Source organism: Phyllobates terribilis, unplaced genomic scaffold, assembly GCF_046119375.1.
Source record: "Phyllobates terribilis strain yellow unplaced genomic scaffold, ASM4611937v1 Scaffold_5__5_contigs__length_657084704, whole genome shotgun sequence".
NCBI lineage: Eukaryota > Metazoa > Chordata > Amphibia > Anura > Dendrobatidae > Phyllobates > Phyllobates terribilis.
The window spans coordinates 176,126,548-176,151,270 of NW_027362765.1; the positions used below are offsets into that span (position 1 = coordinate 176,126,548).

Below are 24,723 nucleotides of genomic sequence, written 5' to 3' on the forward strand. Positions count from 1 at the left end.
TGATGCTGGAAGTAAGTGTGTTGCTCTAAGAATGGGCATTTGCTCAGTAAGGCTATATCTACAGGCGCACCAGCCGCTAGTATTCTGCCATGCAGGGTAAAATGACTTATTGTGTGTAAGCAGTAATTGACGTGTGATTGAGAATTAATGATAACCTGATTTCTCTGGCTAATTGAATGGCTCCATAGTTTCCTGTTCTAAAATGCTTTTGGTCACAGTGCTGTCAAGTGAATAAACCAAGGTTCTCGGCTGCGGTAATATGGACAAATTCCACATGAGGCAAGGGTTAACTAAAGAGTGGTGCAACTCCAGGTTTATGACCCTTCGATTGCATATTTCTCATAATTCAATTATCTAATGCCATTTGGTTTGTAGGTAAAGGGTATTCTGTTTCAGTGGGTGGGGGTAATAAGACCGGCATGTCATAAGCTAGTCTTAACATGATGATAGCTGGAGCAAGATGCACTTCATTTATTAGGAGGTGCAATCTCTTACTCGGAATTATGAAGATTTTCTTTAGCCTTTTATACCAATTTCTGGTGTATAGTAAGTAATAGGCCTTTCCTACTAAGCCCCCTCAGGCTGTAAAAAGTTGGCAAGTAAAAACAGGAAACTGGTGCGTACTTGTACGTGCCATAATAATTATTTGCTTTTTCCCCCCCAAATGAAAGTGTAAATCCATTAATGCCACATCCAGAATTTTTGGATTTCCTTTTTGTATCTGTTCCTTAATTTTCAAGAACTCTGCTTATTGTCACAATTTACTACCCCAGAATACTCTTTTTAACAGTACACGTGCTGTAGGTTTACAGCTGTACAGAGGAGGAAATCCTACATATAATCATTGTCTGGTAAATGACAGCGTGCTCTTCTAAAATGTTAATTTGTGTGTGTTTAGTAAAGGACATTATATTGGTATTGACACGTGCAGATTTGATTGGGCGAGGAACTCATTTCCAACCTTCATCAATATTTCCTTCCATTTTTTTAACCACATGGCATTCAAGAACACTGCTCGCCTCTGTTATGTTGTGATGTTCATTGCGAATCATGTCAGAGGCGTTTGTTACAGGTACGTGGATGAAACAGGTTCAGTAATTTTGGTAAACCTGAATCTTCTATAAATCGAATAAAAAAAATTCCTGTCTGAATCTCTGTGCTGGAGTCGAGTTATTGTCATCGGTCCGCAATGTGTTCATAGGGTTGAGGGTCCAGTAGCCATAGCCGTCCCCTGCTGCATAGCTATAAACACCCCATATTGTACATAGGACATGACATACATACTAAATATTCCAAAATTTTATTTATAGAAAGTATATTACATCGATACATAAGATTGATCTTCATCCAGGCTGTGCGGGACCAATGGCTGTTAAAGGCCCAGTCCCTCAGGTTGGATTGCATACATTTCTGAGTACTTGCAGTGCCTCAAAAACATAAGAAATATAACTGGCACTCTGCATATATCCAGATCACTGTCCTTACTGGCTGCAGAGATGGGTACGGCAAACACACTGTCCTCTGCTCAATCACCATACATCGTAACCACACTTACTGCCCTCTGGGAAGAAAAGCTCCCGGAGTCAGATATGAATGGGGAGAGGAGTGCTAAGTTACAGAGAAGAGATATATATATACCCACTGCAGCCCCACGTTGGCTACACCCCAGCAGAAAGTCATTATCACTCAAAGGCTTCTCTTTAATATAAATTGTAAGTCTGAGGTAGTGGACATTTCTGGTGTCAGGAACTGGGTTCAAGGTGCCTCCACTCTGCTCTCATCGGGGGTAATCTGTTGAGAATAGAGTTCAGAAAAGAGAGCTGGCAGCCAGTATTGGGGCTCCCCTTCTTCTTGTGAGTCAATCCAGGCCAATCCTTCCTTCAGTAAGTGCTCCTGGAGGGGACATAATACACAATGTTTTTTGGATTATCAGTTACTTCACTTTTTTAAGCAAATTAAGGGACTTGAAAGTACACAGCCTTGTAGGAATTCCTTAAAAAATGGCATAATATGCACTAGTTTTAATGAGTATTCAGCTGGAGTAAAATGCGCCTTACCTGACCCTCCCTGCGCCAGATAATTCAATCTACAGTTGAAACCAGAAGTTTACATACACTATATAAAAAGACACATATGCATTTTTTTCTCAATATCTGACATGAAATCAGAATAAACCTTTCCTGCTTAAGGTCAATTAGGATTACCATAACTTTTAATATTTGCCAAATGCCAGAATAATATGAGAGAGAGAATGTTTTAAGGCATTTTTATTACTTACTGCAAAGTCAGTGTATGTAAACTTTTAAGATTACTATGCCTTTAAACAATTCTGGACTGCCCATATGATGATGTCATGTGTTTGGAAGCTTCAGAGCAGCTGAGTTAATTAGAGACACACCTGTGGATGTATTTTAATGAACATCTGAAGCACACTGCTTCTTTGTATAGCATCATGGGAAAGTCTAAAGAAATCAGCCAAGATATCAGGAAGAGAATTGTGGACTTGCACAAGTTAGGCTCATCCTTGGGTACAATTTCAAGATACCCGAAGGTGCCTCGTTCATCTGTACAAACAATTACATGCAAGTACAAATAAGATGGGAATGTCCAGCCATCATACCACTCAGGAAGGAGACGGGTTCTGTGTCCCAGAGATGAACGTGCTTTGGTCCGACATGTGCATATCAACCCAAGGACAAAAGCAAAAGACCTTGTGAAGATGATGGTGGAAGCTGGTAAGATTGTATCAATAACCAGTGAAAAGAGTACTGTATCAACATGGGCTAAAAGGCCACTCTGCCAGGAAGAAGCCATTACTCCAAAAGAAGCATAAAAAACCCAGATTAATGTTTGCAAATGCACACAGGAACAAAGACCTTAATTTTTGGAGACATGTCCTATGGTCTGATGAAACTAAAATTGAACTTTTTGGGCGTAATGACTATTGTTACCTTTGGAGGAAAAAGGGAGAAGCTTTGAAGCCTAAAAACACCACCCCACTGTGAAACACGGGGATGGCAGCGTCATGTTGTGGGGTTGTTTTGCTGCAAAAGGGACTGGTGCACTTCACAAATTAGATGGCATCATGAGAAAAGAAGATTATGCAGCAATACTGAAGCAACATCTCAAGACATCATCAAGGAAGATAAAGCTTGGGCAGAAATGGGTCTTCCAAATGGACAATGACCCAAAGCATACTGCCAAACTGCTAACAAAGCGGGCAGCATACATATATACATGGATTGGAGGAGGGAAGCATATAAACATGGATTGGGGGAGCATACATGCAAGGATTGGGGGAGGCAGACATACATACAAGGATTGGGGAGGCATACAGTACAGACCAAAAGTTTGGACACACCTCATTTAAAGATTTTTCTTTATTTTCTTGACTATGAAAATTGTACATTCACACTGAAGGCATCAAAACTATGAATTAACACATGTGGAATTATATACTTAACAAAAAAGTATGAAACAACTGAAAATATGTCTTATATTCTAGGTTCTTCAAAGTAGCCACCTTTTGCTTTGATGACTGCTTTGCACACTCTGGGCATTCTCTTGATGAGCTTCAAGAGGTAGTCACCGGAAATGGTCTTCTAACAATCTTGAAGGAGTTCCCAGAGATGCTTAGCACTTGTTGACCCTTTTGCCTTCACTCTGCGGTCCAGCTCACCCCAAACCATCTCAATTGGGGTGTGTTTGGGGTCATTATCCTGTTGAAAAATAAATGATGGTCCAACTAAACGCAAACCGGATGGAATAGCATGCTGCTGCAAGATGCTGTGGTAGCCATGCTGGTTCAGTATGCCTTCAATTTTGAATAAATCCCCAACAGTGTCACCAGCAAAACACCCCCACACCATCACACCTCCTCCTCCATGCTTCACAGTGGGAACCAGGCATGTAGAGTCCATCCGTTCACCTTTTCTGCGTCGCACAAAGACTTGGTGGTTGGAACCAAAGATCTCTAATTTGGACTCATCAGACCAAAGCACAGATTTCCACTGGTCTAATGTCCATTCATTGAGTTCTTTAGCCCAAACAAGTCTCTTCTGCTTGTTGCCTGTCCTTAGCAGTGGTTTCCTAGCAGCTATTTTACCATGAAGGCCTGCTGCACAAAGTCTCCTCTTAACAGTTGTTGTAGAGATGTGTCTGCTGCTAGAACTCTGTGTGGCATTGACCTGGTCTCTAATCTGAGCTGCTGTTAACCTGCGATTTCTGAGGCTGGTGACTCGGATAAACTCATCCTCAGAAGGAGAGGTGACTCTTGGTCTTCCTTTCCTGGGGCGGTCCACATGTGAGCCAGTTTCTTTGTAGCGCTTGATGGTTTTTGCAACTGCACTTGGGGACACTTTCAAAGTTTTCTAAATTTTTCGCACTGACTGACCTTCATTTCTTAAAGTAATGATGGCCACTCGTTTTTCTTTACTTAGCTGCTTTTTTCTTGCCATAATACAAATTCTAACAGTCTATTCAGTAGGACTATCAGCTGTGTATCCACCTGACTTCTGCACAACACAACTGATGGTCCCAATCCCATTTATAAGGCAAGAAATCCCATTTATTAAACCTGACAGGGCACACCTGTGAAGTGAAAACCATTTCCGGTGACTACCTCTTGAAGCTGATCAAGAGAATGCCAAGAGTGTGCAAAGCAGTCATCAAAGCAAAAGGTGGCTACTTTGAAGAACCTATAATATAAGACATATTTTCAGTTGTTTCATACTTTTTTGTTAAGTATATAATTCCACATGTGTTAATTCATAGTTTTGATGCCTTCAGTGTGAATGTACAATTTTCAAAGTCAGGAAAATACAGAAAAATCTTTAAATGAGAAGGTGTGTCCAAACTTTTGGTCTGTACTGTATATACATGGATAGGGGGAGGTAGAACATACATACAAGGATTGGGGGCAGCATACATACAAGGATTTGGGGAGGCAGGTTTATATACATGGATTTGGGGCAGCATACATACAAGGATTTGGGGAGGCAGGTTTATATACATGGATTGGGGACAGCATACATACAAGGATTTGGGGAGGCAGGTTTACATACAAGGATTGGGGGAGGCAGACATACATACAAGGATTGGGGGAGGCAGACATACATACAAGGATTGGGGGAGGCAGGTTTATATACATGGATTTGGGGCAGCATACATACATGGATTGGGGGCATATACCAAGATGGGGGTGAGCACATTCTTTATTTCTGCAGTCTCATACCCCTGCTCCTTTCTGTGGCTGCTCTATGCTGCCCTCGCCTGCTCTCTATACGAGTTGTTTTTTCTAAACGAAAACCTCAGTATTCGGGTTAATTTGCCGCGTTGGCACTTGGCGATAAATAAGTGGGTTTTGGGTTGCAGTTTGGGCACTCGGTCTGTCACTAGTCTAGACCCGTATATCAGAAATAGGACAGACATTTATAGGACATTTCACAACTTTCCCAAATTCTTATGAAAAAAATATTCCCCACAAACTGCATTGAACTACTGTACCCAATTTATTATACACTGCTCAAAAAAATAAAGGGAACACTTAAACAACACAATGTAACTCCAAGTCAATAACACTTCTGTGAAATCTACCTGTCCAGTTATGAAGCAACACTGATTGCGAATCAATTTCTCCTGCTGTTGTGCAAATGGAACAGACAACAGGTAGAAATGATAGGCAATTAGCAAGATACCCCCTATAAAGGAGTGGTTCTGCAGGTGGTGACCACAGACCATTTCTCTGTTCTCATCCTTTTTGGCTGTTGTTTTGGTCACTTTTTCATTTTGCCATTGCTCTCAGCCCTAGAGGTACAGTAGCATGAGGCGGTGTCTACAGTACCACCCACAGAAGTTGCTCAGGTAGTGTAGTTCATCCAGGATGGCACATCAGTGCGAGCTGTGGCAAGAAGGGTAGCTGTGTCTCTCAGCACAGTGTCCAGAGCATGGAGCAGATAATAGGAGATGTGGAGGGAGCCATAGGAGGGCAGCAACCCAGCAGCAGGACCGTTACCTCCACCTTTGTGCAAGGAGGAACAGGAGGAGCACTGCCAGAGCCCTGCAAAATGACCTCCAGCAGGCCACAAATGTGCATGTGTCTGCACAAACTGTTAGAAACCGACTCCATGAGGGTGGTAGGAGGGCCCGACGTCCACAGACGGGGGTTGTGCTCACAGCCCAACACCGTGCAGGACGCTTGGCATTTTCCACAGAACACCAGGATTAGCAAAGTCGCCACTGGCACCCTGTGCTCTTCACAGATGAAAGCAGGTTCACACTGAGCACATGTGACAGACGTGACAGAGTCTGGAGACGCCGTGGAGAGCGATCTGCTGCCTGCAACATCCTTCAGCATGACCAGTTTGGCAGTGGGTCAGTAATGGTGTTGGGTGGCATTTCTTTGGAGGGCCGCACAGCCCTCCATGTGCTCGCCAGAGGTAGCCTGACTGCCATTAGGTACCGAGAGGAGATCCTCAGACCCCTTGTGAGACCATATGCTGGTGCGGTTGGCCCTGGGTTCCTCCTAATGCAGGACAGTGCCAGACCTCATGTGGCTGGAGTGTGTCAGCAGTTCCTGCAAGATGAAGGCATTGAAGCTATGGACAGGCCCGCCCGTTCCCCAGACCTGAATCCGATTGAGCACATCTGGGACATCATGTCTCGCTCCATCCACCATTGCACCACAGACTGTCCAGGAGTTGACGGGTGCTTTAGTCCAGGTCTGGGAGGAGATCCCACAGGAAACCATCCGCAACCTTATCAGGAGCATGCCCAGGTGTTGTAGGGAGGTCATATAGGCACGTGGAGGCCACTCACAATACTGAGCCTCAATTTGACTTGTTTTAAGGACATTACATCAAAGTTGGATCAGCCTGTAGTGTGTTTTTCTACTTAAATAAATTGGATTTCCATTGATGATTTTTGTGTGATTTTGTTGTCAGCACATTCAACTTTGTACAGAACAAAGTATTCAATGAGAATATTTCATTCATTCAGATCTAGTATGTGTTATTTGAGTGTTCCCTTTATTTTTTTGAGCAGTGTATATTTTAGGAGTTGGAGTCGGTCCATTTTATACCGACTCCACCAAAATGGACACTGACTCCACAACCCAAACTCCACAGCCCTGGCTGTAAGAAAATTGAGTTTTGTATATCTCTAACTTATGTTGTGGATTTCACAACTGAAATATTGCATCAAATCAGAGTTGTCGTATCTCATCTAAAGATCAGCATTAAACATTTGTGGTTACCATAGATCCCTTTTTTGTTTGCGGCTGAATTCATGGGGGAAGACAGCACTAGGTAGGTAGAAATGTATTCCCTTTACCCTCTCCCCAGACATTTGGAGCTCTGGTTTCCTCCAAAGGCAGCAGGAGAGCAGAAAATCTGTCCTCTTTCTTGAGGCCAGGTAATGTTGGATCCGGTTTGTCACTAAGGCCAAAAGCAACCAAAACAGACCCCAGGAAAGAGGTGTTCCCCAATATAATCAAGAAAGATATTTGATGGTAGGTACAAAAATCCAATCTTCTCAGTAATAGATTAATCTCATTAATGTCTCACTGTGGGACATTCTACATCAGTCCCAGAGGGTGGGCAATGCCAAAACTGACTATGATAAGAGTCTTGAACAACCTGGCTAAGATGGAAACCAGAGCTCCAGGAATAAGCCTTGCCAAACTTGGGGATGGACGGTAAAAGGGGGCCCCCTAATGCCATTGTGGAAAAAGCGGTAATGTGAAATAGAGCAACGCTACCTGTGGACCTGTAGGCTTCCACAATCACAGACCAAATTCACTCGAAAAAGATTGCAATAGCGGCTGGCCAAACTATGATGCCCACCAGGGATTGCGAAAGGAGAACTGGAACACTGAAAGGTTCCGTCAAAAATATCCTAATAGCCCCGACCAATTCAGACAATGCAGGAAACCCTCCAGAAAATGGGACGGAGAAAGGGCAAAGGCTCTGCTCATGGACAGCCAAGAGCAATAGAAGATGTAAAATTAAGAAACTTGTCACAGAAGGGAATCAAGTCCTACCCTCAAACTAGACTGGAAAAGGACAACTAAATATTTGAAGTGATGGAAGAACAATTGCTCATTCCAACAGAAGACTACTTACACATACAGAGATAAACCTTAGCAAACATAGACTTATGGGCCTTAAGCAGGATTCAGATAACCAAGTCACAAACGATTCATGAAATTCAGAACCTGGTCATCCATAGCCAAGTCAAAAAAACGGAGCTTACGGAAGGAAAAAAGAAAAAGCAGACCTCAAGAAAGAGGTTGAAAAAGATGAACCAGGTCAACATGAGGCTCAGTGAGGCCAGTCCAGAGCTGTAAGGATCACTGAAATGCAGAGGTATTACATTGACTGGCAGGAGAGAAGAGACAAAGGACAAAATTCACTTCCCAAGTGACCAGCTTATGCGCCACTAATCCTGATGGATAAGTTGAGGTCTTGTGATTGAGACTGGATCCAAGAGATGCATGTCAGGATTACTGAACTGATGAGAATATTGGCGGAAGATCTCCAGAAGAAGAGACCACTCTACTGGACACACACACGGTTACTCCGGGCACCAGTGATTATATTTGTGCCCCTTTGCTGCAAATCTACATTACAGAAAGATAATGGCCAATGTTACTACAAAGTCTAATGACAAGACTCACCAGGACGTGTTTAGCTCTTTCCTTCTCCCAGTTCAGACTTGATTTAATTTCGCTGACTGTAACATAGCCCTTCTTCTGCAGGGGAAAAAAAGACCAGGTTAAATACACATTTGCCATACAAAACACCTAAATACGTAATGTCACTGTACGACAGTTCCAAAGCACAGGATATTACCACCTCGGAGGACTGGTGAAGTAAAAGCTTTCCCTTTTTTACCTGTGCTGGGTTCCTTTATGTTTCCAAATAGCTATTGATGGGAAAGAAGCGCGTCTTACCATGTCCTAGAGAAATTCTGCTGTACTTGGCTCCAGTGCGAATAAGCAGAACAAAGGGCCAATGAGTCTCTCAAATGCTCTTGTCTTGTCAATATAGATCCTTTAAATCCAGGATCAATAATGCATCCATCCATGTGGCTGCACCTGGTACTACTGCTCAGATCCATTCACTTGGGCCCTCAGATCCATTCACTTGGGCCCTCAGAAATCATACATTGGTGACCTTGCCAAATTCTCTAGGAATACGAAATTCACCAGACATATCATTTTAACTTATTAGATTTCTGCAGTGCCTTTGACACATTTGCAAATGAATACAGGCAAATGGGCGTTAAAACATTGGCCTTGTAGTAGCAGATGAAAGCTCATTTTCCATACAGCACAACACTATGTTGTTAACACTATGTTAATCTAGTTATGGGTAACATCACGTTTTCTTTGCATTTTAAAGCTAGGAGTTGCCCATCACATTTTGTAGTATCTACCTACCACATACACCAGGAAAGCTCTTGGTACATACATCGAACATTTTTTAACCTAAGTAAGAAGGAAAATATCCCCAAAACGTAGCAATATAGGTATGTGCACCATAAAGCACTATTCAAGAAGACAAAGCATAATATACAAAAAAGAAACTACTTGAAGAAATAATAAACAAACATCATACATCAAACATACGTGTAGGGCTCTGTTCACCTAATGGAGGCCAGAAGAGTGTCCTTAAAGGGGTGTTCTTAAATTTAAGTTATACCCTATCCATGGGATTGGGAATAGCTTTCCGACTGCTGGGGGTCCGACCGGTGTGGCCCCCACCGATCCCAAGGAGTGGAGCAGAGGTCGATCGTATACACTGCCGCTCCATTCATTCTCAATGGGAGCGCCAGAGGTTGCTAAGCGCTGCACTCGGCTGATCTTCGGTACTCCTATTCGAATGAATGGAGCGGCAGTGCACATGACGGATCTCTGCTCCATTCAGAGCCCAGGTTCTTGGGATTGGTGGAAGCCATGGTAGGTGGACCCCCAGCAATTGGAAGGTTATTTCCTATCCTTTAGATAAAAGAGAACACCCCTTTAAAGAAGAGTATGCAAAAATGATCATAAGATCCAGGAGGATGGATGTAGCTATAATATCTATGAAATCTATAAACTATCAAAAACTGCTGCCAGCAAATGATGTCCTTACTGACCTCCGCCAGCTGTAAGACCACCGTGTGATCCATGTTCAGCTCAGCAGGAACTGACTGCACCAGATATGATCCACCCACTGGGATGATACCAAACCCGCTACCGAGGACTTTTAATTTTTTAATTGCTCTGATGATATCGTCCCTGAAACAAGACATGAGACAAGAAATTAATAAATATTTTACAGAAACTGTTAAAGCGTGTAATAGCTTTTTTTTCCTCTATGAACACTGCAGTAGCTAAAGCATACGTGTCAAACTCCGGCCTGTGAGCCAAATCTGGCCCTCAGGGTGATTATATTTGGCCCGTGACACCAGAACCGCCACCCCTATGTGGAGCCATTATTCTGTATGCAAGAATATGTGGGGCCCATTATACTGCATATAGGACTATGTGGGGCCCATTATACTGCATGGAGCACTACGTGGGGCCCATTATACTGTATGGAGCACTACGTGGGGCCCATTATACTGTATGGAGCACTACGTGGGGCCCATTATTCTGTATGGAGCACTATGTGTGGCCCATTATTCTGTATGGAGCACTATGTGTGGCCCATTATACTGTATGGAGCACTGTGTGTGGCCCATTATTCTGTATGGAGCACTATGTGGGGCCCATTATACTGTATGGAGCACTATGTGGGGCCCATTATACTGTATGGAGCACTATGTGGGGCCCATTATACAGTATGGAGCACTATGTGGGGCCCATTATACAGTATGGAGCACTATGTGGGGCCCATTATACAGTATGGAGCACTATGTGGGGCCCATTATACAGTATGGAGCACTATGTGGGGCCCATTATACAGTATGGAGGAGTATGTGGGGCCCATTATACAGTATGGAGGAGTATGTGGGGCCCATTATACAGTATGGAGGACTATGTGGGGCCCATTATACTGTATGGAGCACTATGTGGGGTCCATTATACTGTATGGAGGACTATGTGGTGCCCATTATTCTGTATGGAGGACTATGTGGTGCCCATTATTCTGTATGGAGGACTATGTGATGCCCATTATTCCGTATGGAGGACTATGTGGGGCCCATTATACTGTATGGAGGACTATGTGGGGCCCATTATACTGTATGGAGGACTATGTGGGGCCCATTATACTGTATGGAGGACTATGTGGTGGCCATTATTCTGTATGGAGCACTATGTGGGGCCCATTATTCTGTATGGAGCACTATGTGGGGCCCATTATTCTTCATGGAGGACTATGTGAGGCCCATTATACTGTATGAAGCACTATGTGAGGCCCATTATACTGTATGAAGCACTATGTGGGCCCCATTATTCTGTACGGAGGACTGTGTGGGGCCCATTATTCTGTATGGAGGACTTTGTGGGGTCCATTATACTGTATGGAGGACTATGTGGGGCCTATTATTCTGTATGGAGGACTATGTGGGGCCTATTAGTCTGTATGGAGGACTATGTGGGGCTCATTATACTGTATACTGGTTGGCCCGCAACTTTGTTCCAAGTTTTTCATTTTGGCCCTCTGAGTTTTGATCAGTGGAGATCCTTGTGCTGAGACCCCCCCACCAATAGCAAAGTTAAAGGGGCAGAAGCACTCAAAACAGTTCTGTTTTGAGTTATGAGCCCACCCTTACTTTAGTTCTTGTTGGAGGGCTCAGTATCTGGCTAATCAAAACTTGCTGACATCTCACTATGATCCGTTAATAGGTTTATGAGTGTGCAGATAATCTTTAACCCTTTAATGGTCAGTGAATTTTTTAATTTCGTTTTTATCACGGCTTCATCTCAAAGTCATAATAGTTTTACTTTTTCGTCAACGTGTCCATATGAGGGCTTGTTTTTTGCATGACAAAATGAAATTTTGAATTAGATCATTAATTTTACTAAAAAACGGGATAAAAATTCCAAGTGAGATGAAATGATAAAAGAAAATGCAATTTGTTTTTTTGGGGTTTTGTTTTTTGCTGTAAAAAACACGACTGTTCTAGTCATTGAGATTACGGTAATACCAAACGTATAAAATTAAGGTACAATTTGTGGGCTTTCCCCTGGAGAGGCATGTTTGATAATATTAGGTCTAGGGTCCTTCCTGAGAAAGGTCGCCTTGTCGTGGCTGGTTGGGCAACGTGTACGCTAAGTACCTTCATTTATATAAGTATATATTATATAGCAGTAATACAGAACAAATTTCATATATTCAATGTTTGCAGACATTTTAGCGCTTACAGCAAAAGAATACAGCAGTATCATTCTGCTTGAAGATGCTAGTCCGTTTTTGATTTTTACTAATTTGGGGTATATAAAAGGTTTTTGATTGCAATTCTGTTCATATTTTTCATTCATTTAATATTTTAAAATATATGACTTTTCCCTTTATTTTTAACAGGAAAAAAAAGGAGGGGGGGGGTTATATTTTTTTTAACGTTTTATATCTGAAAAGCTTTTTTTTTTACACTTATTTGTTTAGTCACCTTAGAGGACTTGAACCTGTGATCGTTTCATCACTTGTACTGTACACTGCAATAAAACAGTATTGCAATATAGGAAAAATCATGGTCTCATATGAGCTGAGCTTCACAGAAATATGAAGATGGCAGCTATGGAGGCTTTCGGCAGGTCCCTGGCTGCCAGGGTATCGCACTAATACCCTGTGATTGTGTCGTGGGCGCCCATTGGTGCCGATTCACGTGAGCACCATTTAAAAGTCATTGTCAGAGATTGACAGCATCTAAATAATTAACAGATGCCAGTCATGTAACCTAGCTGGCATGAACCACATGAGGAGACCACTCCATACTCACGTACCCTTGCCCTGAACGTTTATTCACGTCTTAATATGGAAAAGGGTTAATATATACGACCTGCTGAACATTGGGATCTTTGGAAAACAGACATTAACATCTTCAATACCGTACCTTTTGTTGTGACTGCTATATGTTTAGATAATAGAAAAACTGGTATTACTAATATCACATATTAATTATTAGATCATCATACAGTGTGATAAATACACAATATTGGGGCAATTACTATTTTTACATAACAATGAAACTAATATGCTGATTGCTAGTGACCCCGCTTCATGTGAACAGTACTCACTGACTGACGTCCTGAGCCAGCTTCCCTCTTCCCTTTAATACCTGCTGGTGGAGCTCAGTCAGGGTTATCAGACCTAGGAACAAATAACAACAAGTAAGAAGACTAGAGGGGAAGGTGCTGGGTGACAGAGTCAAGAAATACAGCTCTGCACTGCTTAATGAAGGTTTACACAGCAGGAAGTGGAACATGCTATCAAATATAAAGTCGTACTCCATTTTCAGATATTCTAACTTGTCAAAAGAAAAATTAGAAGATCTGAATTTTACATTAGGGGTTTATACGCTTGTACCTTTACGTATGTCCATGAAAAATGGGTACTAACCTACTCCTTGATTCTAATAATCACTTGGTCTTCCAAGGATCGGCAGCAGCCAATCACACAATGATGGTCTAATCTAAGGATAGACAATGAGCATCTGCATGGCAGAATGGAGACTTCTGCTCATATATGGCAGGATCTGGCCTGTTTTGCAGACTCATTGGTCCATAGAATGCAATGGGAGAATTTATTTACCTATTTTTCTCATAAATTCACCGAGAGAATCACCAACATGGTGAATTATGTCACCATTCCATCACAAGAAGCAGTGAATTAGGTTAAAATTTAACAGAATACTGTTATTTATCATCCATGTAACAAGATGTCCCTGTGTATTATGCAGCCCAGATAAAGGAGAAGGATACAGCTGCTACTCAAGGGTTAATCTGCAAGAGGAGGACATAGCCGCTTGTAAAGGATTAATCTGCAAAAAAAAAAAAAATCAGCAGCCAAGACTTAATCTCAGTCTCTCGCTACATACTGTACATAGATAGCCAGTCACAACACAATGAGAAGGCTATGATAGGGTTTACCTCAGTTGCTATGTGTAGCTTTCTCCTACTGCTCTTTAATACAAAGGAGTCTATCTTACATCTCTTCTTACATAGCTGCATCCAATATGTAGAAAGTCAACAGCACAGATCTCCTCCCTTCTCCACTTTTTTCATGTTGCACACTCCCGTTCTGCCTCCACAGAGGAATCAACCAGCTCAGAAGCAGGAATTCTCAAAGTTGTCAAAAGAGTGATACAGCAAAGAACCCCAACATTGTGTTTTGTTTTGTTTTTAAAATGGGTTGTCCGAGCTTGGGCCAAAAATTTCCAGTCACACTGTGTGACTGGAGACTGCCAATCATAACAGCGTGCAGTGGGCATGCGGTTGTGATTCCCTAGTATTAACAGTACGAGGGGTTGGTCACGTGACCGCACCTGTAATTTGCATACTTACGGTCACGTGCCAACTAGATTCCTTCGCTTCTCTCAATTCTCTTCTATTTAGAGAAGCTGAATAAGTGTAGGTGGCACGTGAGCACAAGTATTGAAATTGCATATACGAGTCACGTGTGATCACACTGGAGAATCGTGACAGCGTGCGGCTGTGAATGCAGACTTTTGTCCCAAGTCTGGACAACCCCTTTAAGATTAATTAAAAATATATTTTGTAGTAAAATATATTTTTAATTATATAGATTTGAGAAAGATTTTATATTTTAGTCTCCCTTTATGCAGTTTTTCAGTAGGTGATAAGTCTTTAATGAATCTCCAGTCATTTTTCCCTACTGGCATATGACTATGATCACTTTAATTTATGCATTAGGATACTAGATGAATGTGTTATTATGTTATGGTATTAACCCCTTACTGACATTGTGAGTACTGGTACGTCCCTGTGCCCTGGGCCTATTGAACCAGGTACGTGCTATTACGCACAAAGTGATTGCGCCCGCATAGAAGCTTTGCGGGGTGATTGCCGCCGGGTGTCAGCTGATTCTCACAGCTGACACCCGGTACTATGTGCCAGGAGCGGTCCCGCACCACTCTAGGCACATTAACCCCTGAAATGCTGCGATTAAAGTCGTTCACAGCATTTCCAGGGCAGGCATCGGTAAGAGGGCCCCTCGTGACGACATCCGGGTCACTAGGCATCAGCAAGTTAGATAGATTGTGCTCAGTGCACGATCATTCTAAGTTGTGTCTGCAGGGCTGGCAGCCTGCATAGCACAGGGAGCCTGCAAAAAATGAAAATCCCATAATGGGACAAAATGTAAAAGTAAAAAACAGTGAAGTGAAAAAAAATAAATACATACAATTGTAAACATATATAAAAAAAATATTGAAATAATAATCCCCCCCCCCCCCCAAAAAAAAAAATAAAAATATACTGTACCCATAAATATATAATATGAAAAAAACAAACAAACAATAAAAATACACATATTTGGTATCACCACATCCGGAACGACCTGACCTATAAAACTGTCCCACTAGTTAACCCCTTTAGTGAACACGGTAAAAAATAAAAATAAAAAACGAAGCAAAAAAAAAGATGCTTTATCGTCATACCGCCAAACAAAAAATGGAATAAAATGCGATCAAAAAGATGAATGTAAATAAAAATGGTGCTGCTGACAACGTCATCTTGTCCCGCAAAAAACAAGCCGCCATACAGCTTCATCAGCCAAAACATAAAAAAGTTATAGCTCTCAGAATAAAGTGATACAAAAAAATAATTTTTCTATAAAATAGTTTGTATTGTGTAAAGGCACCAAAACATAAACAAACAATATGAATGTAGTATCGCTGTAAACGTACTGACCCGAAGAATCAAGACACCTTATCAATTTTACCACACGCGGAACGGCATAAAAAAAAACAAAACAAAAAACAATTCCTGAAGTTTTTGTTTATTCTGCCTCCCAAAAATCGGAATAGAAAGCGATCAAAAAATGTCACGTGCCCGAAAATAGTACCAATAAAAACTTCAACTTGTCCTGCAAAAAACAAGTCCTTACATGACTGTCGGATGAAATAAGGAAAAATGATTGCAAAAACTAGTCTTTGCAAAAAAAAAAAGCGTCTTTTAGTGTGTGACAGCTGCCAAACATAAAAACCCGATATGAATCTGGTATCGCTGTAATCGCACCGACCCGAATAATAAAGTCGTCTAATCACTTATACCGCACGAGGAACGGCGTAAAAAATAAACTCTAGGGTTAGGGTTGTGCTAGGGTTACGGTAAGGGCTGTGCCAGGGTTGTATTAGGGTTGTGATAGGGTTCTGTTGGGATTTTTTCAAAAGTAAAGAAAAAAAAATTATGACGATATGACTACTAGTGTTGAGCGCAAGTGCTCCCTACTTGAGTTTGCATTGGGTGCTTGGGTATGCACGGAGTATCCCGGGGGCTCGAGTGACATGCTCGAGTCTCTGCCCCATATGTTTCACGGCTGTTAGGTTATGTTCACACGTGTTGGGTTTTTCAGCGTTTTTTGCTGCAGATTTTCATGCAAATTTTCAGCAGCGTTTTACAGTATCAGCAAAGTTGATGAGAAACCAGAATTCTCTGTTCACACATTTAGTTTTTTTGTTGCGTATTTTGTGCCTTGGTTTGGGTTTTTGGAAATTAGAGCATGTCACTTTTTTCAGCGTTTTTCACCCATTGGAAGAAATTTATTTTTGTGATTTTACCATCTTGTCTTGGTCACTGAGATTGTTGTTTGTATTAGGAGAGTTTAATTAAATTAGTGATGTGTAAATTTGTAAACATTAGCTGAGCTACATGTGAGATTGAACAATACCTGTGGCCCAGTGAGGTGTGAAATTAAACAATGCCCTGAGCATATGAATGGCAGACCATAGTGTGAAAGTAAATAGTGTCATACAAACTCAATGCATTGCCAGTGTCTAAACTATTCCTGAACAATTCACCTCCCCCACAATGCCAAAACCAGAATGAGATTTTTTTTTTCAACGAACTTTATGTACATACATAAAGAGACAAAAGGACAGTGAAAAAAAACACACAAAAAAACGAAGCAAAAAATGCAGCAAAACCTGTGTTTTTGACCCAGCTGATTTCCTGCCAGATTTGGGTTTTGCTGCAGATTTGTGACACCGAAAAAAAACCAACATGTGTGAACATAGCCTTATACAGCCAAAAACACCTCGTGGGGATTGCTTGCCATGTACGAGCAATCCTCGCATGTTTTTTTTTGGGGTGTCTAACAATGTGAAACATGCGGGGACTTGAGCATGTCACTCGAGCACCTGCGATACTTGGTGCATACCCGATGCAAACTCAAGTAGCGAGCACTTGCGCTCAAGACTAATGACAACTTATTCAATATGATGACCTAATGTTATCAAATTCTGTGACGTACCTCTGGGTTCAAAATGTTCACTATACCCCTTGATCAAATCCTTGAGGGGTCACTTGTGGGGGGTTTCCACTGTTTAGGCGCATCAGGGGCTCTCCAAATGCGACATGGTGTCAGCTCTCGATTCCAGCCAATTTTGCGTTCGAAAGTCACACAGTGCTCCTTCCCTTCTGAATCCTGCCGTGAGCCCAAACAGTGTATTTTTCCCTACATATGGGGTATCAGTGTACTCAGGAGAAATTGCACAGCAGTTTTTGAGGTCCATTTTCTCCTCTTACTCTTGTGAAAATAAAAAATTTGGGGCTAAAAGGTCATTTTTGTGGAAAAAGTTTGATTTTTTTATTTTCACGGCTCAATGTTATAAACTTCTGAGAAGCACCTGGGGGTTCAGGGTGCTCACCACACATCTAAATAAGTTCCCTGATGGGTCTAGTTTCCAAAATGGTGTCACTTGTGGGGGGCTTCCACTGTTTCGGCACATCAGGGGCTCCCCAAACGCGACAGGGTGTCCGCTAATTATTCAGGCAAATTTTACATTCAAAAAGTCAAATGGAACTCCTTCCCTTCCGAGCCCTGCTGTGCGCCCAAAACAGTGGTTTTCCCCCACATATGTGGTATTGGAGTGCTCAGGAGAAATTGCTCAACAAATTTTGTGGTCTATTTTTTCCTGTTACCCTTGCGAAAATAAAAAATGTTGGGTCTAAAGTAACATTTTTGTGAAAAAAGTAAAATGTTCATTGTTTTCTTCCACATTCCAAAAATTCCTGTGAAGCACCTATAGGGTTAATAGACTTCTTGAATGTAGTTTTGAGCACCTTGAGGGGTGCAGTTTTTAGAATGGAGTCACTTTTTGGTATTTTCTATCATAAAGGCCTCTCAAAATCACTTCAAAAGTGATGTGGTCCCTAAAAAAAAAAATGGTATTGTAAATTTTGTTGGAAAAATGAGAAATCGCTGCTCAACTTTTAACCCTTATAACTTCCTAACCCCCCAAAAAATGTTGGTTCCAAAATTGAGCTGATGTAAAGTAGACATGTGGGAAATGTTAGTTATTAACTATTTTGTGTGACATATCTCTGATTTAAGGACATGAAAATTCAAAGTTTGAAAATTGCTACATTTTCGCCAAATCTCCAATTTTTTTTCACAAAGTAACGCAAGTGATATCGAAGAAATTTTATCACTATCGTGAAGTACAATGTGTCACGAAAAAACATTCTCAGAATCAGGGGGATGCGCTGAAGCGTTCCAGAGTAATTACCTCATAAAGCGACAGTGGTCAGAATTGTAAATATTGGCCTGGTCATTAACATGCAAACCACCTTCGGGGGTAAAGGGGTTAATAAAATATATTCAGTTTTCTAATAGCCCAGCAGTAGGTGGGGTTAGAGTGTTAACTGACTTGGGCCTATACAGACAAGCCATTATTCCGTGGTTCCACTCACCCTTGCACAACCCCTGCCTAACACTTACCTCCATTCTGGTGCTTTAGAGCCAGGCATACTTCTACTATCTGCACACCAAGCTCATAATAGAAGTCTCCGACACCCAGCATTTCTGACCAGAAGCCTTTACCAGCTGGAAAAGAAACACAACAGTCTCCCTATAAATGCATCTTCTAGAAGATAACATAGATGATTAATAAACTAGGTTATGAATGATAATCCCACTAGAATACAGGGGTGATGTAATAGTCTGACATTATTCATCTCGCACTACAATACCCAAAAATCGCAAGCAGTGTATGGAACTCACAGGAGGAAGAAGCCAGAAACAATGAATACTACAATCTACTGAAACTCACAGGCGAGTGGGTCCACTCCAATTGTGGCGCACATATCTTGGAACTGAACCCGAAACTGAGGATTCTTGCGAATTTCCTGCTTGTGTTTACTGGCAAAGTCTTCTAGATTTGTTTTGAACATTTCTAGCTGCTTAGACATCTGCAATAATGAAAAGATAGAGAGATTCACAAGACAAAGGATGGGTAATAGCAGGATTAGACAAGCGCATTTACATATTTAGGCCAAGCTTAAAGGGGTCATGACAGAATCACAACTTATCGCTTCCTTGCTAGGACCCCCCCCCCCCCCCACTGATCATGAGAACACAGGTCCCAAATCCCGCTTTTAATGGCGCAAAATGGTCAAACACATGTGCACTGCCACTTACACTGCACTTGGCTAACTCAGTTAGTACCGTAAGCTTTAAATGGAGTAACTAGTGCACATGCTTGACCACTAGTGTTGAGCGAGCGTGCTCGTTCAACCCTTTAAACGAGCATGCTCGGGTGCTCACCGAGTAGTTTTGGCGTGCTCGGCATCTATGTTTCAGCACACTCGCTCAACACTATTGACCACCACTCCAGTCCAACAGGGAATTTGGGAATGTTCTCATGACCAGTGGGAACGTTAATGATCATCAAATTATCACCAACCTCATGGATAGGTGATAAGTTGTGATTGTGGAGTAACCTCTTTAAAAAAGTGACTGTCTTCACTACAGACATGTAGATTACCACTAGTATATGAGTGACTTGTTGGTCAGAATTCAACTGTTGTGAACCCTGTGAAATGTGAGAACAAGATGGCAGAAGTGCTAGGAAAGTGTTATAGCCCCTTTACTTTTGTCAGTTTGTTTTCTTGAGTTTCTGCAGTCTAGTGATTGGCAGGTGTCACAGGGTCGGATCCCCTCCAAGCAGAAATCAATGGCATATCTCAGCGACTTTCCATTAATCTATTTAGTGAAACAACACACTAAAAATAAAATCTTTTGGAAGGAGACATCATATACTCCTACCCCTTATACTGGTTGTCTGACAGTAAATTACAATTTTATTAGCACTGGATTATATAAAATAATAAACAGAGGCATATACACCTTCCAGCGCCCCCGTAGATTAGGCTGCTCCAGAGGTCTACCCAGGAAGCGGTGTCTGCCCAGTTCAGAAGTCCTAGTAGGGACTTATAGGGCGTCTATATGTATAAGGTAACTATAAGAGCAAGTCATTGGAGAAATATCTGATGACATGCTTTTCTAGTCAGCTGATTACCGCAGCCAATTACAGGCTCATCTAGTCACCTGACGGCTGCAGCGGTGCTGGGACTTTTGAATAGGGCTAACACCGCTTCCGGAACCGCCAGAAACCTTTAGCGCTGAGGGTGCTGGAAGGTGAATATGCACTGCTTCCAGTTATTTTTTTTATTCAATCCATGGATAACAAAAAATATTTTACTGTTGGACAACCACTTTAATACAGCAAGAGAAAAAATAATGAAAAATGTACCCCCTTAATTAAAAAAATTAAAATAAAATTAGACTGCAAGCCTGATGGGCTTGAGTGTGTGCACAAAGTGATGTGCCAAGCAATACGCACCACAAAACTTTCATTGGTATGCCAAGTAATATTGCTACGGGTGTATGTCTCACTGTGGTGCCCATCCCCTGCGGCACACACTGCCAAGCAGCACAATGAATGTATGAATTACTATTTCCTGACAACCCGTTGATGAACAACAATTGGCAGCACTTGATCCCACATGATGCAGGGCTCTGCCCCCCCATTTTTATGTTCCAAAATAACCTAAAACAGAACCAAGTAACCAGTGGTAAAGCTACAACAGCAATGCAGAGTCACAACTTATACATATTTCCCGCAGAAAAAACTTGATAGAAAATACAGCTTGGGTCACCTGTACAAGCTGGTCCTCGGCCAGGACAGTCCCTCGCTCCTTGTACTTGGCCTGGAGAAAGGATATCAGAATCTTGATAGTTATATGTAATATTCTACAGTATATTTTGCTTCCAAGTAAATGTAAAAGATCATCCATCTGCAAAATGCAGCAGCACTAGGATGGATCAATCACGTAAGCATTCCCCATACATAAGTATACCTCGACAGGCATAGCATACAGGAAGGTAATAGGTCGCTGCCTAAACTCTGACGTGACTGATCTCCTTAAGAACAAATCATTGAGTATGATGTTCACTTAAACCTGTTAGCTGCTTGCCCCTACGTGTATTTTGTCCTACCTGCCCAGCTTGTGATCCTTCTGAATTTTAGCTGGGTATCTTAAAATTATCATTATGTGTAGGAGTGGAGGCACTCAGCAGTACATCTGACGCCGTCTCCACACAGCCAACATTCACAGTCTAAGTATAGAAAGCGATGTACAGACTGGCTGCAGGTCTCCTGGCCTAAACACTACAGCCTCATAGGCATACATGGGGCTGTCAAGTGTGGGTCAAGAGACCAGCGACCAGTCCGCACTTAGACCACAAATGACAGATATATGCAACTGGACTCATAGGCACACTAAGGGCACAGTCAGACAGAGATCGCAACACAATCTTCGGACAGGCTGTGGCTCTACCGGCCTGTGCTTGACTGCTGCATAGAAATACATGAAGCTGTCACGCTTGGGTCACTGCAGCCTGTCCAAGCATTGCGTCCCCATCTTGTTCCGATTTATATGGCCGTCTAACTGCACCCTAAGGCTGCAGTCACGCTATTAGTATTTGGTCAGTATTTACAAGCCAAAACCAGGAGTGGGTGGTAAATACAGAAGTGGTGATGTGTTTTTATTATACTTTTTCTCTGATTGTTCCTCTCCTGATTTTAGCTTACAAATACTGATGTAAAATACTGATAATGTGACCATAGCCTACCAAGAACAATTCAGGAGTAACTGCCAAGATTCCACTCAAACAAATGCCTCTTGTGGTGCTGAATTAAACTGCACCCTATATGCAAATTGAGTTTCCTAAACTATGCAGCTCCATCCATGGCCCTTTAGTATATAAACTGCAATGAATGCAGCCAAATGGCCCCCGACTGACCAATCAGCTAAGGAGAAAGCTCAATTTGCATAAAGGACCTAATTTCCTTGGAGCATCTATTCGGTTGGGGGTTTAGTCTTTTCTAGTAGCACAATCTTCTTTCATCCCCCATAAGCATAGGTGCACAACTTTTTTTGGTCTGGGCGCCAGATTGTCCTAATATTTTAATGTAAGGGGGTATTATAAAAGTTTCCCACATATATAATAAGGGCTTTGGATTGTTGTTTTTTTTGCTGATCCAATTGTATAAAGTAACAGGACCCTCTTGGGGTACATATATCTTAGCCTACAATATTTTAGGGAGTAGTACAATAAAAAAAAGCAACTTCACCAAAGCCTTTTGCATTTTTTATGCTGTTTGAGTAAATAACAATAAAAGGGCGACCGTCCGCAGTCCGTGATAGTCATTTCCAGCGTGTAGGGACCAGAAAGTAGAGACCATTGCTAGTGAGCATCAAAACGGGAGCTGCGGGGCATTACTTATTTCTTATACCAGTGGGAGCCCATTTACAAATTATTTTCATCCTCTGGACAATCCCCTTAACAATCAAACCAATTAATAAAATCCTTCTGAACACAAGAGCGGGGTATAACAGGCAGATAGACATGTAGAGGAGTGCAGGGCACAGGTGGGCTCCTCATTATAAGGAGGATGAAGCACAGGGTTACAGGAGCTGACAGGTTGCTAGGGGTGACAGTGCTACTCCTCCTCTGCAGCCATTTTTAATTATTATTTCCCATACTGGGTGACATGGTGTTGGGCTGATGACGTCACTGACACGCAACCCTATACTTTCCAGACTTGTCAGCACTGTACTGGGTAACACCGGGCACAACACGAGCCTCCCCTACGTGTACACATTGATTACATGCGGGAGCCCATGCCCCGGTCATCCCCAGCCCGTTCACCTCCGCAAGCTTCTTCTTTGCAATCGCCCCCGCTCCCACCCCTCTCCGGTGCATCTCTGCGGCTCACAGCTTCACTTCCGCACTGTGGGTACGTCACCAGTGCGCGACACAGACACTCGGTGATGACGTCGTTCTCAGCTAATAGTTTGTGCACGCTAGAGGGAGCACTTGACAACAAACACCCTTTAAAATGTGTCTTCTGTTCTTTGCACAGCTATAGAGTGGCGGCCATCTTTTTGAAGACCAATTAATGAACGTCTCCCGGCAGTAACTTTCTTATTGACGACATGTTATAATGGTGTGCAGGTGTTGCTGTCTGTTATCTATTCTCTGGAATCATGAACTGGGCTGTCAGCTGCTTTTATTTACTTTCGCTGACAACATTTTTTGAAAAAAAGGGATATGCTTCATAAGGCTGTGTGCTCACTATGCGTTTTTCAAGCGTTTTTGCTGCGGAATTTCCACAGCGCTTGCAAAACGCTTGGTAATCCGTGCGCCATGATCCCCAATGTAAATCCGCATGTTCTGTGCCCATGCTGAGGAATTTTCCGCAGCGGATTTTCCTTGCGGAAAAATTCGCAGCATGTCCATTATTTGTGCGTTTCCGCGTGCGGATTTGAGGTCCCAATGCATTTGAAAAACGCAAGTCAAATTCGCATGTAAAAACGCGTCTAAAATGCGTGTAAAATCCGCAAGCGTTTTCGACTGCCAAGAACATGCAGAAACGCTGCAGAAATTTTCTGCATCGTGGGCACATAGTCTTACCTTACTAAAACCGTCCAGAGAAAAGGGATTGTCTTAGGCCACGACCCCACTATCAGTATTTGGTCAGTATTTTTTCTCAGGAGTGGGAGCCAAAACCAGGAGTGGGTGATAAATGCAGAATTGGTGACTTGTTTCTATAATACCTTTTCTCTGATTGTTTCTCACCTGGTTTTGTCTCCTGAGAAAAAGTAATCACCGAATACTGACCAGATACTGATAGTGGGGAATACTGATAAGTGGGGCCGTGGCCTTTCTGTTTGTCTAAGCTATACAACGGATTTGTTTTGAACAATAATTCCGGAATTCCCAAATATAGGTGTTCCTGCTTAAATTGTCAGAAAGTCCCTCTAGGTAAAAAGGGTACGGCATTATTTTTAAGGCCACGGCCACATTATCAGTATTTGGTCAGTATTTTTTCTCAGGAGTGGGAGCCAAAACCAGGAGTGGGTGATAAATGCAGAATTGGTGACTTGTTTCTATTATACCTTTTCTCTGATTGTTCCTCACCTGGTTTTGGCTCCCACTCCTGAGAAAAAATACTGACCGAATACTGACCAAATACTGATAGTGGGGCCGTGGCCTTAGGGTTTGTTCCCACAATGAGCTTTTGGTGAGTTTTTGATGCTGCAGATTTTCTGGATTTTCTGCACCTATTATGTAAATGAGGTTCTTACATTTTTTACAGGCATTTTTATCTTTTTTTTGACGCTGCGGTTTTTAGTATGTCGTGTTTTAAACAAACTTGCTTTCTTTTTGATACTTCCTGGTATTTGGCTTTGACAAAAGTTTATTG

At 42.1% G+C, this 24,723-nt stretch overlaps 1 protein-coding gene across 1 annotated transcript; it reads right to left on the reverse strand.

Moving 5' to 3' along the window:
* Positions 1 to 1,284: 1,284 nt before the first annotated feature.
* On the reverse strand, positions 1,285 to 23,302 carry SNF8 (SNF8 subunit of ESCRT-II). Its single transcript, XM_073683527.1, has 8 exons — positions 23,166 to 23,302; positions 21,110 to 21,160; positions 19,222 to 19,360; positions 18,891 to 18,995; positions 13,226 to 13,298; positions 10,138 to 10,279; positions 8,675 to 8,749; positions 1,285 to 1,893 (listed from the first exon to the last, which is right to left on the reverse strand). Exons 1-8 carry the CDS (start codon positions 23,217 to 23,219, stop codon positions 1,756 to 1,758), a joined length of 777 nt encoding a protein of 258 aa, XP_073539628.1. The 5' UTR covers positions 23,220 to 23,302; the 3' UTR covers positions 1,285 to 1,755.
* Between the last annotated feature and the right edge of the window lie 1,421 nt (positions 23,303 to 24,723).

Excerpts from the sequence above, each read along its gene's own strand:
- SNF8 (XM_073683527.1), bottom strand. The coding sequence starts at position 23,219 with ATGCACCGGAGAGGGGTGGGAGCGGGGGCGATTGCAAAGAAGAAGCTT. Across the intron at positions 13,299-18,890 it reads TCTAAAGCACCAGAATGGAG|GTCTGATAACCCTGACTGAG; the intron begins GTAAGTGTTAGG and ends ATTTGTTCCTAG. Across the intron at positions 8,750-10,137 it reads TGGTCTTACAGCTGGCGGAG|AAGAAGGGCTATGTTACAGT; the intron begins GTCAGTAAGGAC and ends TTTCCCCTGCAG.